We start from the raw sequence: 17,545 nt of genomic DNA on the forward strand, positions 1-17,545 counted from the left end.
ATTTGCCTGTGGTTGTCCTTTGCCACTGGTCGTAGAATGGTCGGAGGCGATGGTGGAATAGCCGCTTCGGATGACCTTGTGCGATGGTAGTGATGGTGCAGCCCTCGATCTGTGTGTCAAACTTGTGGCCTTTGGCCCTGCCCCGAGGACGCACGGCTCTGTTGTGAACGTCGCCTGGGAGTTCTGTACTGCTGGTGCTGTTGATGTCGCCCTTGCTCGTAACCCCTGTAGTACTGGAGACGCTGTTGCTGGTACTGGTACCGTCTTTGTTGAGGGTAGTACTTTTTCTTTCTGTATGGAGGGGTGTAAATCCCCAGGGTCCTAAGTGTGGCTCTTGAATCTTTACTGGAATGAAGGACCGAGTCAGTTGATTCAGCAAACAGCTTCTGCGAGTCGAAGGGAAGATCGACTATCTTTGCCTGCAGATCCCTCGGTATACCCGAAGTCTGGAGCCAGGACTCCCTTCGCATCACCACTGCCGTAGCTGTGGAACGTGCTGCTGTGTCCGCAACATCCAGGGCGATCTGAACTCCCGTCCTCGAGGCCGCGTAGCCTTCTTGCACGATGGCCTTTAGCACCGGTTTCTTGTCCTCTGGAAGCGAGTCCATGAGGGAGGTTAACCTAGTGTAGTTGTCGAAATTATGGTTCGCTAAGTGCGCTGCGTAATTTGCCATTCGCAACAGTAGAGTGGAGGAGGAGTAGACCTTTCTGCTGAACAGCTCTAGCTTCTTGGCATCTTTGTCTGTTCCCCCTGTCCTGAATTGAGATGTCTTTGATCTTTGTTGCGACGACTCCACCACCAAGGAATTTGGTTGTGGGTGGCTGAACAGGAACTCCATGCCCTTCACCGGCACGAAGTATTTCTTATCTGCTCTCTTGTGGACAGGCGGAATAGTCGCAGGGGTCTGCCATATCGTAGTGGCGGACTCCAAGATTGCTTCATCAAGCGGTATTGCTATTTTGGAGGAGGCCGGAGGTCTCAGATTTTTGAGGAGCTTATGGTGTTTCTCTTGCACCTCTGCTGTCTGGATGCCTTGCGTGAAGGCCACCCTCTTAAACAGCTCTTGAAACTGTTTGAGATCGTCCGGAGGATGGACGTCCCCCGGGGACGTAGCCTTGTCCGGGGAGGAGAGCGAGGAACCACTGGGGTACGCCTCTCTGGACCCTTCCGGTTCCTGTTGGTGATAGTACACCCTCTCGCTAGAGGCTTGCGAGGGAAAATCTTGGGGTTCCATAACCAGTCCCCCCTGACATACTTGAGTCTCTGTCCCCGTTCGCGATTGCCCTCGGGGATACGAGATCGTCTGTGGGGATCTTTCCCTGGTAGATTGCCGGTGGTGTCTATGCCCCGCGTGATAGGGGCGACCATGGCAGTATAAGCACTGTTCTTGGGAAGGTGACCTAGACCACTCCCTTGGTGCATACCCTCTGCGTCTGGGGGAGCGAGATCGTCGAGAGATCTGGGACACTGGAGAGAGCGATTTTGGATAGTATTCCAGCGGCTCAAACCCCAGGAAGGGTGAAGGTGGTCCCAGCCAGGGCAAGGCTGGTTGTAAAAATGGAGACGGGGGCTCCGGGTAGGCTAGGGGGGACCCCTGCCTTCTGGTTGGAGTCTGCAGCATAAGCGGAGGGCTGAAAGAAAGCAACTCCGCAGCCCTGTCTGGAGAGGGGCTGCGGTGCCTCGTTTTGTGTGCAGCCTTCCCTCTCCCTTAAGGAGGTAACTCCGCCCCCTGGCGTGTAGGGGATCTCTGCCCCGTCCGTGCCATGCTCGGCACGCTCATGGGCGGTGCCGCACGGGCGGTGTCCTCCGGTGCCTGCAGGCTGCGTGCCTGCGCGCTCTGCACCGCTGGTTCCCCGGGGGTCGGTGCCGCTGCCTGTGGTGCCGCCGGTACCGGCGCTTGTTTAGCCACCGCCCTGCTTGCGGTGCGGGGCGGCTGTTTGATTATCGGAGGCTGAGCCACTTCCACGTGGCTCTCCGTGCCGCCGCCGATCAGCTGTTGCTGCGGCTGGGGGCTGCGCGCTCCTCCCGTCCTGCTCGCTGTTGCTGCCGGCAGGGATGGGGCTGGGGAGGCTTTCCTCCGTTTTTACGCTGATGGGGTGAGGGAGGCGGCTTTCCTTTTATGGGCCCCGGAGGGTCCCTCCTGCTGCGGCCACTCCGGCACGTCTGGCTGGAGGGCCTTGTCGAAGAGCAGCATTTTCAGCTGCATCTCCCTGTCCTTCCTTGCTCTGGCTGTTAGTTTTGCACAGAAGGAGCATTTCTGCGTGACATGGGACTCCCCCAGGCACCTTATGCATAGACTGTGCCCATCAGACGCTGGCATTGCCTCTCGGCAGGACTCACATTTCTTAAATCCTGAAGAGGACATTGTTGGTGAGTCTTTCAGTTGTTAACGGGTACTTAGCACCTTCTCCGTGCTGTTTTTCCCCTTCTCCGATGGCCTGCCACGGCAGGAGGGCTGATGGCCCTAGGCTTCTGGCCTCCGGTGTTCCGCTTGTTACTGGGACTGGACTGAATGCCGTCCCGCTTGTTGTTTTGTTTTGTTTTTTTTTTTGGAAAAATAACAACTGGCTAACTTGCAGTAGCCTAAGAACTTGAAAACTTTAAAGAAAAAACAGTTAAAACCATTGAATACGCTAACTTGGCCTTAGCCTAGTCGGATTCCGTCTGCAGCCGACGGCAGTTAAGAGGAACTGGCGGGGACCGGATCGCGCACATGGCCAGGAGCGCGCAGGGGAGCGGCGCGCGCCAGCACATGCGCGGTCCAGCAGAAACTGCTTGGAAGATCTGATCTGCGGCGCCGGGCGAGCCCGACACCTATTGTGGAGCACCCACGGGGACACTCGAAGAAGCAGCTTTGTTTATTGGAAGATTACTGATGCTGGACAGCAAAGCTTATGATCCCAACTCACAAGAGATGATCAGTCCAACTGCACGCTCGAGTCATGCAGTATTCTCAAATCAACAGGACGTTTGCTTGTTTAAGGTCCAGAGAGTCTTTCCCTTCACAGCAATAGGCTTTGGATCAGGCCCTAAGTAAGATGTTCAGCCTTCCATTCCCTGCCACGTGCTGAATCAGGAACAACAACATAGAGTCTTCAAATAATGCAGGGAGTACTAGGTGCATTTGTGATTAGCGACCTTATCTCAGGCAATCAAAAAGTCTAGAGACTAACCTTAGCAGTAAAGGAGAAGCTGGTTCTCCACTCTGTTATTAAACACATGTGGGCCTGATCCTGACGTTATTGATGTTAGAGAGATTGTTTCCATTGACCTGTGTGAAACCAGGACCAGTCCACTAAGTGTGTGTTCTAGAACAGGCAGATATTGCCAACCCCCCAGCTGCAGAGGGCCCTGCCTACCAGAGAAACAGTGTAAGATATGAGTCTTCTTCAGGTGTAGGCTCACTCACCAACAGAGCAGGGTAAAAGTGAGCAACTGCCTTGGGACCTGGTGATTAAAAAGGGCCCAGGGCTCCTGGCTGCTGCTACTCTGGTAGCAGAGGTAGCCAGAACACTGGGCTCTTCAAATCAGTACCAGAGCACTGGGTGATATGCTGTGGGTGGTGCTGAAGGGCTGGCTATGGGAGGCTAGCCCCAGCATTGGGAGTGACGAGTGACCCCACCAGGAGCCGAGCAATTCTGTATGTCCCCCTGCTCCAGCCTCCCACCCGAAGGAACAGGAGGAAGAGCAGGACACCAGGAGCTGACGGACATAGGACATACCCCAAACCTATTACATAGCGCCCCTTTGTTGCCAAGGAAGGGGGTCATGAGGCAGAGGGCGCAGTGCAAGTGTAGAGGCAGCTGCTGCATTGGAGCGACTATAATGGCCAATGAACACAGCTGCTGGGGAGATGGAGGAGAATTCCTTTCCCCAAGCCTGGCAAAATTTCTCAGTGCACCGTTCAGGTTCTTGGGCTTTGCACAGCTGCATTGTTTGTCCCTTGCTAAGGTAAAGAATAATGGGAATCAAACACTGATAGGGTGCGTGATGAGAAAGCTTTGCAAGAGAAACTTGGGCCAGGACATACTCCACAGGTTTGGTTCACCAGCAATCCAACTAAACCTTCTGGTGGGATGGCTTCTGCCCACCCTTCTCCGAACTGCAAATCTCACTACAGAACTGGGGACTCTGGACATTTAGCTCAAATTATAGACTTGCAGAAAACAAAGTTTTGTCCAATTTCCAGTTTCAGTGTTAAACTTCCATCCAAATGTTTGTACCCTAGGTGGAGACCAATCAGAACGCATTCATCCCATCTGAATAACGCATTTAACCTCCTCATGAAATTTGCCCCAGTGCAGAAAGATTATATGAGGTGTAAATTAGGCTGAGGGCTTTGAGAATGCTTGTTAGGATAGAGTGAATTCCACCTTAACCACTTAGTTGATGTGATCACATTACTTCTATCATTTGAGTCAATTTTATTAGGAATAAATAACAATCTGCCAACAGACAAGCCATATTAGAGCTCTAGAGAACACATGAAAGCATAATCTGAGCCCAAACGCTATGTATGGGTCACAGATGTAATAAATGTTTAGCTTAAAGGTGAAGTCAAAAGGTATGCTCTATAGTAGTGTTTCTTAAACTTTTTGAGATCACAGAACACCAGACAATAATATTTTTATGCAGAATACCCAGGAAAATGTTCTTCAAAATTTTTTTTTGTTCAGAACAAAACAAAACAAAACAAAAACAAACACCCCCAAACCAAACAGCAATATACACAGCAAAACAAAATGAAGTAATTTAATCCGGTACGTGACAACGTCTGTCTTATTCCCGGGCCTCTGGCCTCTATTCAGTCCACTGGACCCCTTAAGGGCCCATTTGCCCTCGCTGGGGTGAGGGGTGGTCTGGGGGGAACCCAGCCCCCACACACTCATGCCAGGTTCTGGCGCAGGGTCCTACGCAACTGCTAGTGGGAAGGGCTGACTTCCTTAGCCCTTGGCGCAGCAGCTCTTCTCCCTGGTACCTTCTCCAGGCTGCAGCTGTGACGAGTCTCCCTCTCAATCTGCCGCAGCTCTTCACTCTCCCTTTGAGGTTTCTGGTGTTCCTGTTCCTTTCTTCTGCTCCTCTCCAACCTGCTTTCTCTCAGTACTCTGGTCTCCTCACCTCTCTCCACTCACCTCTCACACTCTCTCCCCACCCTTCCCACTGGGAAGGGTTTTTAAAGGCCTTTTATTAGCCCAGTCATAGGATCAGCTGGCCCCAGTTAGGCTGAGCCATCTCCCACCAAGCTGCCTGTGACTGTCCTGCAGGCCCTTCTGTTTGTTTGGGCTCCCTCTGAAGGGGCCCTCCACCCTGGCCCTGCCACAGATATTATAGCAATGAAGTAGTAACATAGTATCTGGTTTTAATAACAGAAAATATATGCCATCGGTGTAGGATATCAAAAAGCATCAGGCGCTCATGGCACACCTGCAACTTGTTCACGGAACACCAGTTTTCTGCAGAACACAGTTTAAGAAACATTGCTGCATAGCCTGGTTCATTGACAGCAATGTGCACAGCCATCTATGGAAACACACCTCCATTCTAGGATCAGGGCTCCTGGTCCTTGGACAAGTATGTAGGGTAAATGCTGCAGAACCAGCATATTCAACCCAGATGAGATGGAGAGAGACACAATGCAGCCCATGCTGGCCAATCACAAATTGCATGATGGGTTTTCGAAAGATACCTAAGGAATAAGGAAGATGGGAAGAAAGGGAATATGCCAATTCAAGTCATACACTGGCCTAGTCTGCTCCCACTGCTGTATAAAGCCTCCACTAAGTCCAGTACAATGCAAATGTAGGTCCTGAAACTTTCTGTAAACTTCACAATAGTCATTGCCTGTACAACCCTTAAGTTTGTAACAGTAGCTTTGTTTTGTAGATTTAGCATTTTTCTGTATAATTATATTTTGTGTCCGATACTTTTGTTTTGTAGCAGCTGCTATGTCTATAAGAAGTTTCATAACCCTGTAAGAAATTCTGGTCGTTCCTTTGTAAAAGAAAATGCCTTCTCTGAACTGAGCTTTCCTTTGTGTGAATGAGGACATATGTGCAATGTAATCAAGTCCCTGAAGCCAGCTTGTCCGGACAACGAGGTGCCAGAAGCACCTTGACCAGAGAGCAATAGGAGCTGAGCCCTGCAAAAGAACCCACCCAAAAAAGAGAAAGAGGATCAAAGTCCTATCTGCTGTTAGATGATGACTCATGGTCATACAGAGTCTTGGAACAATAATGACTCAAGATCATATAGAATCCTGGGGCAGTGGGACAGGACAAGAGTTATGGACTGAAACGTGTAACAAGATGGGCAAGAAAGCTATAGGGGAGTTCTGCTTGCCTTTACCATACTGCAGGGAAAAAAAGCAGTCCTGTAGCACTTTAAAGACTAACAAAATTATTTATTAGGTGACCCACTTCTTCACATCTGGTCTCTGTAAAAATTATCATCTCTGTTTTGTTTTGCTCCTACCTGAAATTTTCTAGGCAATTGGAAAAAACAAACAAACAAACAAAAACAAAACAAACATACATGTCATTCAGGCCAATTTCCCATAGAAAAGAAGGTCTAAGTTATTCAGCAAAGCCTCTAGCAATTTTTCAAAAGACCCTCTAGCCCTTTAAAATGCAAAACTTTAGAGCTCTTCCAATCATTTTTTTAAAGTGTGGTCAACTCTCAGACTCTCTCAATTTGGGACTCAGAACAAATAAACACAGTTAGACTTTTTAAATATACAATGTTCAGAAAAATCAATGCTGGTATTTTTCTATATACATCACATTAAACTCAGAAGCTCTTTATTTGTCAATAAGGTTTCTCTCTCTCTACGTTTATATTTATCACATTAAAATAGGTAGCTCTCATTGATTTGACGTGGAAATGAATGTTATACGCACTCTTGAAAATTGGTGCTTCATCTGAAAATGTGGACCTCTTTTTTTAAGATAGGCTTCTATTTAACATAGGAAGATTAGTGAGGGACTTTCATCAAGAACTGTAAGTAACCTATGAAGTAAGTTCCTTACTAAAGGTCATAGCATCTCCTTTTGACCCATTCTGAAAGAATGGAGACTTCCCTCTTCCATTATTTTCACTTTGACTTTTGATTTGGATGTTGACCATTCAAGTTTTACATTGCCAGCTTGTGAGTTTGGGGGGAGGATGGTGAAAATTACATGGTGAAGGGATCTTCAAACCATTTGGCTGTATCCATGAACTCTATATGTTGGATCCCAGAAGCAAGGTATTGTTAATTTAATAAAAAGAAAACAAAAATTGTCATTGACTTTGTTGTTCTCTTTTCATTTTCTTGACCAGAAAGAGGCTCACTGCTGGAGTCCAAAATGAAAGCAGGGATTTGCCTTCTTCTCTTATGTGAAATGTGCATTGAATTAAACACATCTCTTGCCAAGACTGGACATAGAAAGAAACACAAAGAGGAGAGTTTCTTGCAGAAGAATGAGACTCCATATGACACTAAAGAGCAACTTCTTCATAGAAGCACAGAAGAGCCACCTGCCGAACAAAGTCCTCTAGAGTTCACTCTTTACAACCTCTCTGAACAGAATATGAATTTTGGATTCAATCTCTACAGGAAAATAGCCCTGCAGCATGACAATAATGTGTTCTTCTCACCATTCTCTATGTCATTTATGATGGCATTCTTCATGCTTGCGGCTGAAGGGGAAACCTATGAGCAAATAGTTCAGGGGGCAAACCTCCATCTTTTGCAAGGCAAAAAGAATTTGCATCAGTTGCCAGCTTTGTTTAAACAACTGAAAGATAACATCACAGAGAATGAAGAGCTTGCTCTGCAGAAAGAAAGTGTTTCATTTGTTCAAAAGAACTTCAGACTCAAGGAGCCGTTCCTCAATCTATCCAAGCAGTACTTCGATATGGAATTCTTAAGTGTGGATTTTCACAACTCCACCCATGCAAAAAGTGTCATAAATCAGAATATTAACAAGAAGACCAAAGGAAAAATCCCAAAGCTTTTTGACCACTTAGATCAGCATACTAAACTAGTTCTCCTAGATTATGTTATCTTTAAAGGTAATTATTGACTTTATCTTGTAAGATCATCCTGTGTGAAAAGATAACGAGCAGGACTCTGATCTCAGTTACATTAGTGTAGCTCCAAAAAAGTTCCATTGGGATCAATGTTGCTACTCTAGATTTGCAACTGAGATCAGGATATGGTGCATAATATATTTGTGCATCAGGCAAGAGAGTTAAACCCGTCAATACTACTGAGGTCACTGCAAATTGGATCTGTATATATGTAATATACCCATTATAACTGAGTTAGTAATTCAAATACAATGATCATGGCTGGAGGGCTTCTCTTCTGGAAAAAAAAAAAAAAAAAGCTTTTCCAAAGATGTGGTAGTTCCCCATTGCCCCCCATTAGCTTTCATTTTTAAATGATTTTTTTTCAACGTAAATTATTTTGGTGGTAGTGTGCGGAGCCTTGAATGCTGTAGACCTCCATCCCTAGAACAGCTGTAAGACAGAGGCAAGGAAAACTTCCTTTCAGCACCTATTAACTTTTCTTTACCCTTTTCTACAGGGCCCATCTCAAGGGCTGAAAAGTTTGTTCTAGCTCCTTTGGAATCCCTGGGCTCCCTGCCAATAAGAAAGCCATAATTGCTGTGCTCATCATAATAATACCTGTAATATGGGCATATGTACAATAGACACTGTGCTGAAGGGCACCAATTCATTTCTCATAGAGCACATTGGCCAAGACAACACAGAGTCTCCACATTTCAGACAAGAGTCTATTTGATCAGGGTAAAAGAACCACTGCTAACCCACAAGAAGATCTTTCACATATTGATGTAGGGCAACAGAAAGAAGTTATCAAAATCTGGAATACTTGGCAGGTGAGGTGCAATCGAAGTACAAAACAATAAGCATAGCATACTGACGTTTATTGTCTAGGGCCCCATACCAACCCAAACTAGGCTCTTTTCTTTCAGTTTCACTTAGCCAAGGAAGGCCAGCCTGGGCCCAGAGGACACAGATGGAGCCTCCCCACAGCAACCAGTGATTCTTTCAGTCCACTTCCAGGTCCCTGAACTCATCCAATTCTTATAGGGATGAAATTGAAACTCATATGGGAAGTGTTATGATGGTTGAAACTCTGCAGGTTCAGGGTATGTAGAACTGTCAGATAATAACCTTTGGTCACGGCAAAGCTGGGTCAGAGCTGAAGCAGTAACCTCAGACTCTCCAGAATTCCAAAGCATGCTGGTATAGCAGCACACCTGGCACTGAAATGCTGCAACCTGGCACAGTAATCATATTTACGAGAGTGCGTTTTATTGTGGTGTTTCCTCTTCCTGAGGTCCTTTGAATGAGTGGAGAAGGGCAGGGTATAAATTAGACGTTTCAAATTAAAGAGTTTGTAGGAGTAGTAAGCGTCTTCCACACCTACATCTTGGAGCATAGACCGTTGACAATCATATGCCAGCATCTCCTGCCCTGGGCTATCTTTTCCAGTTCTGACCAGGTGTACCCCATCTTTTTAGTGTCTGCCTTCAGGTCTTTTTTGGCCCCCTCTTTTCCTTTTTCCTTGTCTGGAGTTTCCTTGCTGCCCAGAATGGGTGCAAAAGAAGAGGAAGGACAAGTTTCTAGTTAAATAGTAGAACCAGAAAAAAAGACAACTTTAAATCTTGGCTAGGTCAAGGAGCACACAAGAATTAATTAATATATCCACCACACAGGGGAATTCTTTGCTGATGTATGGCTGGTATAGAAGCTCTTGTGTCCCCTGCACCCCCCCGCCCCCGATGTCAGTAGTCTCTTTCACTTCTAGGTGAGAAGTACAAGACTTTTCAAAGGAGGCCCCTCTGAGCAAAAGAGTGACAGTCCACTCCCCTCAGAGGGGAAGGGTAGCACAAGAAGTTGGGTCAACTGATCAGAACAAAAGACAAGAATGTAGAAACAAGAGTTGAACAAAGGGGGAGCAGACAACCCCAGACCACGCCCACTGTTTGAAGAGATCAAGGGAAACATTGCCTAGATGCATGATCAAGTGAGGGCAAGGGAAATGGCTCCAGTGTGATTTGCCAAAAAGTTACTATCCATTGTAAATTAGTGGGATCAGTCAGGGTGACAGTGGCCATTTAAAGTAGCTGATGGGGAGATAAACGTCCATGGAAGTTGACTCTGTAGCATGTTCGTCAATTGGAATTGATGGAAGGAAGGAAGGAAGTGGCCTCTGCAGAGTGTTCACCAATTGAGGCTTAATTGTTTAGTATTGAATTTGCAAATGAGCGTCAATTCAGCTGTTTTTGCAGTAATTTTCTCACACACACACACACACACACACACACACACACAGCTTTTTATTTCCACTCTATTCCATCTAATCAAGTGGATTTTACCCATCAAAGCTTACGTACTAATAAATCCATTAGTCTCTAAGGTGCTACAGGATTCCTCATTGTTTTTACAGATACAGACTAACACAACTATCCCTCTGAGACTTTTCAAGAGTCCGGTGTTATTGTACTGACATCCTATTAGCACTCATTGGGCAGTCTGAGTCTGATGTGTAAATTATTTGAAGATAACACTAGTGAGGATATAATGAAAACAACCCAAGAGATGGAGGTAACAAATGGATTGGCTAGACTTACACATGAGCAGAGATACCCTGATAACTTAGTAGTAAGTGTGGTGCTAAAAACCTCAACAGGGTAACACTAGGCCATTGAATTTTGGGAAAAGACTGTTAGAAGAAAACCTGACAAGAATTTATTGCAGCTCAGGGAGACCGTAAAATAAAATAACTTCAGCTGAGATTATTGGATTGGCATGAAAGATACTACTGGTTATTACTCTTTTATATTGATTTGTAAGGTATCAATGATTGCACTATCTGGTCTCCCATTACAGCATTCCGTAGGCTATTCCCCACTCCTGCCCAATAGGGACTATATATGTCATGTTCCCCCACCCAGCCCTTGCACATACACTGCTATCATTGCTAAAAGAAATGTAATGTAGAGAAAGCTTTAAAAAAATGCTGTGATTAACAACAGACTTCAAAATGGAAACATCAGGCTTTGTCTGATTTCTAGCAGTAGACAATTCTGGGATAAATGCCCATGAGGGAGGATAATTTGTCAGAAGCTCCTGTCAATGTCTGTGGATTTGTTGGCAAAGGCCATATCTAAGAACAGCACCCTGCACAATTTTGGCTTCAGCAGATAATAACTAGCATCATGAATTAAATTCCAAGTAAATTAACCAGTGCAGAGAACAGTATACAGGCCTAATATGCCATAACACAAGTATTATTTACTTTAGACAATGCTTCCACATGGCCAATATGGCTAATTCCAAATGGTACAGTAGTCTAGCTTTGAGGTGATAAAAGCATGGATAATTGTGACAAGCTCTGCATTGTAAAAAGAAAAGATCTTGTCAAGTGTAAAGGTGAAAGAAAGCGTTTTCAGCCACCACCACCAACTAGGAAGCTGTGAGTAGAGATGAATCCAAATGAGACTCAGATTGATAACCTCTAAAATATCAGCCTGCAAATGACTTCATCACTTCTGCAAATTCCTCATCAATAAGCAACCACCTTTTATCAACAGGTTTCACGTGTGTCTTATCTTGACTGAACCCAACTCAACTGGATTCCATCCAGATCCCTTTCTCTGCCAGAAATTGAGATAGGAAAGAAATGGCTGAGTCTAGAGTTGGCAGAAAGCAAATGTAGGACCTATGGTGTCAATCCATAGTGCTCCAAAGATAGCTCTACACAGCAAAGTTATTTCAAAATATCAAGCATTATTTTAAAACAACTGTCCTACCACCTACACAACACAACTGATATTTTGAAACAATTTTTAACTAGTGGTTGGCTTATTTCAAAATTGGTAAACCTTATTCTAAGACCGTGTCTACACTAGCACCCCCCTTTCAAAAGGGGGATGCTAATGAGACACTTTGGGATATGCTAATGAGGCACTGCAATGAATATGCAGCACCTCATTCGCATAATGGCAGCCACAGCACTTCGAAAAAGCTGTTTTCGATTGCATGTGGCTTGTCTACAGGGGGTCCTTTTCAAAAGGACCCCACAGACATCAAAATCCCCTATTTGGTTATAGGAATAAGGGGATTTTGACATCTGCAGGGTCCTTCTGAAAAGAACCCCATATAGACAAGCCACGCACGATCAAAAGTGGCACTTCGAAGTGCCGCGGCTGCCATTATGATAATGAGGTGCTGCATATTCACTGAAGTGCCTCATTAGCATATCCCAATGTGTCTCATTAGCATCCCCCTTTCGAAATGGAGTTGCTAAAGTAGACATAGCCTAAGAGGAATAGCACCTATTTCAAAACATGAACTGTTAAGACAGGAAATAGTGCCAATTTCTAAATAAGTCATAGCGCGTCCAATGGCTCTATTTTGAAATAGGCTCTATGCATGTAGACACTGTATTTCAAAATAACTAAATGCTATTTCAAAATGCATTTTTGTGTGTAGCAGTGTTATTTCAAAATAAGATATTCCAGAATAGCTCCTCTGGAACAGGGAAGAAGGGGCTTTTGAAATCAGGGTGTCATTTCAAAAGGCCCCCAGCTACACGGGTGGCATATGTTTCGAAATTAGCACTTTCAAAGCATGTGTGGCCACCATTATGCTAATGAGGCACTACATAGTGATGGCAGCACCTCGTTAGCCTCTGCCGAAGTGGCTCATTAGCATGCCCCCGCTGAAAGGAAGAGATAGTGTTGCCACAGGCCAAGAGAGGCAACCATAGAGCTGGTTAGACAGACATCTATCAGGAATAGCCTAGACAGTGCTTGGTCTTGACATGAGGGTGGGGGACTAGACTTGATAACCTCTCAACGTCCTTTCCAGTTCTAGTATTCTACGAGAGGGCTCTATGAATGAGACTAGATGGAGATATCAACTTTAAAAAGAGGGTTCTGCATACGTGGAACAGACTTCCAATGGAGGTGGCACAATCAAATAGCATTTCTTCAAAAATGGATGCTGAATATGGGCAGTACATTAGAGGACTATTCATTAATTTGGCGCTTGGGAATAACTAACCACTCATATAAAGGGTCAACAGGGAAAATACTTGTCGATCATGTTCCTTTTCTGCATATCTCCTGAGCCTAGATCTATTTGTGCGGTTTGTCTTCCTATGCTGTATAAAGATTTGAGGTACGCAGATTAGAAGATATCATAGCAGGAACAAGAGCCCCAAATCCTGCATTACTATATAGCAACAGATACAACTGGATACTTTAAGAATTTCAGAATTGTTACCATGAGCAAGTGTGAGTGTGAATAATTATTTTCTTTTTCTTTCTTTTCTAAGGCAAATGGCTGCATCCATTTAATACTAGATTCACAGAACTGGAGACTTTTCAGATAGATAAGTTTAGGAATGTACAGGTGCCCATGATGTTTAAGTCAGACAAGGTTGCCTCAACTGTGGATAAGAACTTAGGCTGTGTTGTGCTAAAACTTCCCTACAGGGGAAGTGCACACATGATTATTGCCATGCCAGAAAAGGAGGGAGATTACGGTTCACTTGAAGACCACATAACCGCAGAGCTTATAGAAGTGTGGCTTAGAAACATGAAGACCAGGTAGGTATGGCTTTGCACTGACATCCTAATAAAACTAACATTTTGTATTTATTGAGGTAAAACTGTTTTTCTCAACCCACTTACATGCTGGTTTCTCCATGGAGTGGCAGTCTGACAGAGACAAGGTCCTTCCAAATTCCTCAAAACAGAACAACTAAGGGTGAGAGTGGTGAGGAACTCTCACATGAAGCCTCTATTTGAGACTCTGATTCATCTCTTCTTGCTCACTAAGAAATTTACTTCTCATAGATCACAGTCGGGCCTTTCCAGGCCCAAATATAAGGCACTAATGGTGGCCTTCGATCTGGCACTTCTGGACAAAGCAACTTGAATAGCCACTGTGTGCACCTTACTCATGAAGAGATTTCCTACTTGGGCAATGAAACATAAATATTAAAATATTTAATAGGTTAAACTATAAAAATGTAAAATAAATTAATCCCTTCATAAAGAATGTTTATAATGTTACTCCCGCTAGGTGATGCTCTTTTTCCTGGTTAAATATTGAATTAATCAGTGCCCCATCATAAGAGTGGGAATACTGGGCTGTGGTTTTGGGTGCTGCAGGAAACTGGAGGTTCTGACCCCTTGTGGCCCTGACAATTTTCATCAGAGGGAAAGCACTGGCCTTGCTGTCTTTACCAATTAAATAGGCAACGATTTACATTTGACCAACCTCACTTTCCCAGGCCGCATCTACACTACAGTGATCTTTCAAAAGATGATCTTCCAGAAGATCTTCTTTCGAAAGAGCGCGTCCACACACAAAAAAGCAGATCAAGAGATCATCCGCTTTTTTGATAGTGTCCACCCAGACCTGGCTCTTTCGAAAGAATGGTACAGGGATCAAATAATCTGGTGCCACAAGGACTGCTTTTTGAAAAAAAAGGGTCAATGGAGCATCTACACATGCTTTTTTTTTTTTTTTTTTTTTTCAAAAGAAGCTTTCAAAAGGAGGTGCTCTTCCTGATCCGGGAGCAGAAGACGACTTCTGAAAGAAGAGTCCCGTTCCTTTGATTTTGGATTGAAGGACAGCATTTTGTGTGTGGATGCTCCGCAAATTCTTATGAAAAAGGGCCTGATTTTCTGAAAGAACTTGCTAGTGTAGACACGGCCCTACATTTCAAATATTCGTCACGGCCTGACCTAAAAATGTTGTGTAGCATGATGTGCACTACTGTTTAAGTGACTGTTATATATTTCTGGTGTGCCTTATACAAGTGAGAGACAAGGTAGGTAAAGGACTATATTGTATTGGACCAACTCTTGTTGGAGAGAGAGACAAGCTTTTGAGAGCCTCACAGGGCTTTTATTCAGGTAGCAAGCACTTGGAGGTGAACATGGGCCTTGAACTGAATTTCACCCCTGCCCCACCCTGAAAAGTTCTGTTTGTTTCCCCTAAGCACCCCCTGGAAGAAGAGCTCTGTGTAGCTTGAAAGCTTGTCTCTCCCACCAACAGAAGTTAGTCTGAGAAAAGATACTACCTTAATCTCTTTGCCTCTCTTGTATCCTGTTGGGCAATATTGCTACACCATCTCCACATCATACAAGCAAGAAAATTAATACTATGTTTTATAAGGTACTTTTAGCTCCCTTTACGAAAGGTGTGATGAAGTGCAAAATATTACTGAATGACCCTTCTAGTAATAATTATTGAGTATTTTCTAGGATAAGACAAGCAAAATTAATTTGGAAAATCAAGCCTGTGAAAATAAGGTTTTACTTCGTCCAAAATTAGGACTCTGTCAGTTTCTTTTCTCTGTATTACCAGTATACATGTTTGTTACAGAAAAATGGACATTTTCTTTCCAAAGTTCAAATTAGACCAGAAATACCAGATGCATGAATTGCTTCGTGGTTTGGGAATTATAAACCTCTTCACAAACAAGGCAGACCTGAGTCAACTCACAGATCAAAGATTTGTAAAAGTATCACAGGTAAGAATTAAAATCTTGTTATTTATTTTTCCTATTATGTTAATGCCTAGAGGGCCTGGCCAAGAAGAGGGCCTAGTTGTACTACATATTGTACAAATACACAGTGACTGTGTCTAAACTAGCCCGAACTTTGAAGGGGGCATTGTAATTAGGGTGTCGAGAGATTACTAATGAAGTGCTGCAGTGCATTTGGAGCACTTCATTAGTCTAAATCTCCCCTGCAGCAACTTTGAAGTGCTGGCTTGCATGTAGCTGCGGGTCAGCCGTGGGTACTTCAAAGCGCCCGCACTGCTTCGAAGTCCCTTTACTCCTCAAAAGTGCAAGCCGGCACTTTGAAGTTTCACACTTCAAAGTTCCCCCGGGGGAGATTTAGCCTAATGAAGTTCTGCATATGCACCACAGCACTTCATTAGTAATCTCTCAACACCCTAATTACCATGCCCCCTTCGAAGCTGGGGGCTAGTCCAGACACATCCAGTGAGAAACGGCTCCTGACTCAAAGAGCTTACAATAGATCAGGCGACTTGCTGAAGCTCTGACTCCTGACTCCCAGTTTAGTAAGAGCCAAATTTGGCTTCTCTTGCAGAAAGAAAAAGCAGTGGGAGGGGGAAGTTCAGAGTATAGCTTGGAATCATTTTTTCCCAGTGAGTTTGGTAGGAGTTGTGGGTTTGCAAACACCTCACAGGATTGTTTTGTGTTTTTCATTAGTTTTCTGCTATTGTATGCTTCAAGGAAGCTTTCCTCAAGATTATAAACACATAATAGTAAGACAAGACAGAGGCAATTACATAATGGGACATTTAGATTCAATATTATGAAAAACTTGCTAACTATAAGGAGCAGTTGGGAAAAGTGGTTTGGAGACCCAGTGTCCAGACTTCTATTGTTATATAAGAAAGTTCTCTTGCCAAATGATGCTGTGGAAATTGTACATCTATTTTAAAAAAGGTATCTGGGAAGCTTCTTAGGCTCTGATCCTGCAACCAATAGGGTGCAGAAGGACTATGACAGCTGTGCAATCACCCTGGAGCCAGCGGGCCTCTGTGTGAGTGCCCAGTGCTTCAAAGGGGCCCAGAGCTCCAGCCACCACTGCTACTTTAGCAGTGGCAGCGCCTGGAGCAACAGCCCACTTTGAAGTGCAGGGGCAGCGCTGCACTAACTGCATGCAGCTTAGGGGCATGGGGGGTAGCACCATGGTCTGAGTGGCACTGACAGCTGACTACTACGCTTGGCTCAGCTCCTTCTTGAGCATGGAGCTGTGTCCCCCTCCCACCTTGCCTCAGAACCTGTGGCAGCTGTCAGTGCCACCGAGTGCAGCCACCCACTCGACAACCACCACAGAACCTCACTGTGAACCTCTTTTGCTTTGTCTGTATGCCAGAGGCCTGACACGCATTAGATGTTTGGAACTTTGATGATTGTTCTCGACATACGGAGCCTCGTTTCTGGTGTTTTAAACGTTGTTCTCTTTGCATTATCAGATTATCCAAAGAGCAGTAATTGAAGTGGATGAGAAAGGAACAGAGGCAACAGCTGCTACTGGGGCAGAAATCATTGCATACTCAATGCCTCCTACCATTAGAGTGAACCGGCCATTCCTCTTTATGATTTATGAAGAAACTTTGAAAACATTGCTGTTCATGGGCAGAGTGGTCAACCCTACAGAACTGTGAATGAAGATGGTAGTTTCTAGTCTATTGCCAATATATAGCTGGTTTTATTTTTATTTTCTTGAAACTATTATATTGCATTAGTTACAACTGAAAACTAATTAGACATAAAACATTAATTTCATACCAGAAATTAGCAGCATGTCCTACTAAATTATTTTAGTTAATACCCAATTAGCAATATTATCTAGTTGAGGCAATAATGCTGACAAATGAGTTTTTTTTTCAAAAGCTGAATTTTATTTTATATATTTTCTAAACTACTCCTTCCAACAGCCACTTCACACTAGGCTTCAGACTAGTGAT

At 44.5% G+C, this 17,545-nt stretch overlaps 1 protein-coding gene across 1 annotated transcript; it reads left to right on the forward strand.

The window, feature by feature from the left end:
* The first annotated feature begins 7,344 nt into the window (after window positions 1-7,344).
* Window positions 7,345-17,242, forward strand: SERPINA10 (serpin family A member 10). The gene is made up of 4 exons (XM_074998737.1): window positions 7,345-8,053; window positions 13,359-13,632; window positions 15,422-15,569; window positions 17,051-17,242. Exons 1-4 carry the CDS (start codon window positions 7,345-7,347, stop codon window positions 17,240-17,242), a joined length of 1,323 nt encoding a protein of 440 aa, XP_074854838.1.
* Window positions 17,243-17,545: the final 303 nt, after the last annotated feature.

This window comes from Carettochelys insculpta, chromosome 6 (genome assembly GCF_033958435.1).
Source record: "Carettochelys insculpta isolate YL-2023 chromosome 6, ASM3395843v1, whole genome shotgun sequence".
Lineage (NCBI taxonomy): Eukaryota > Metazoa > Chordata > Testudines > Carettochelyidae > Carettochelys > Carettochelys insculpta.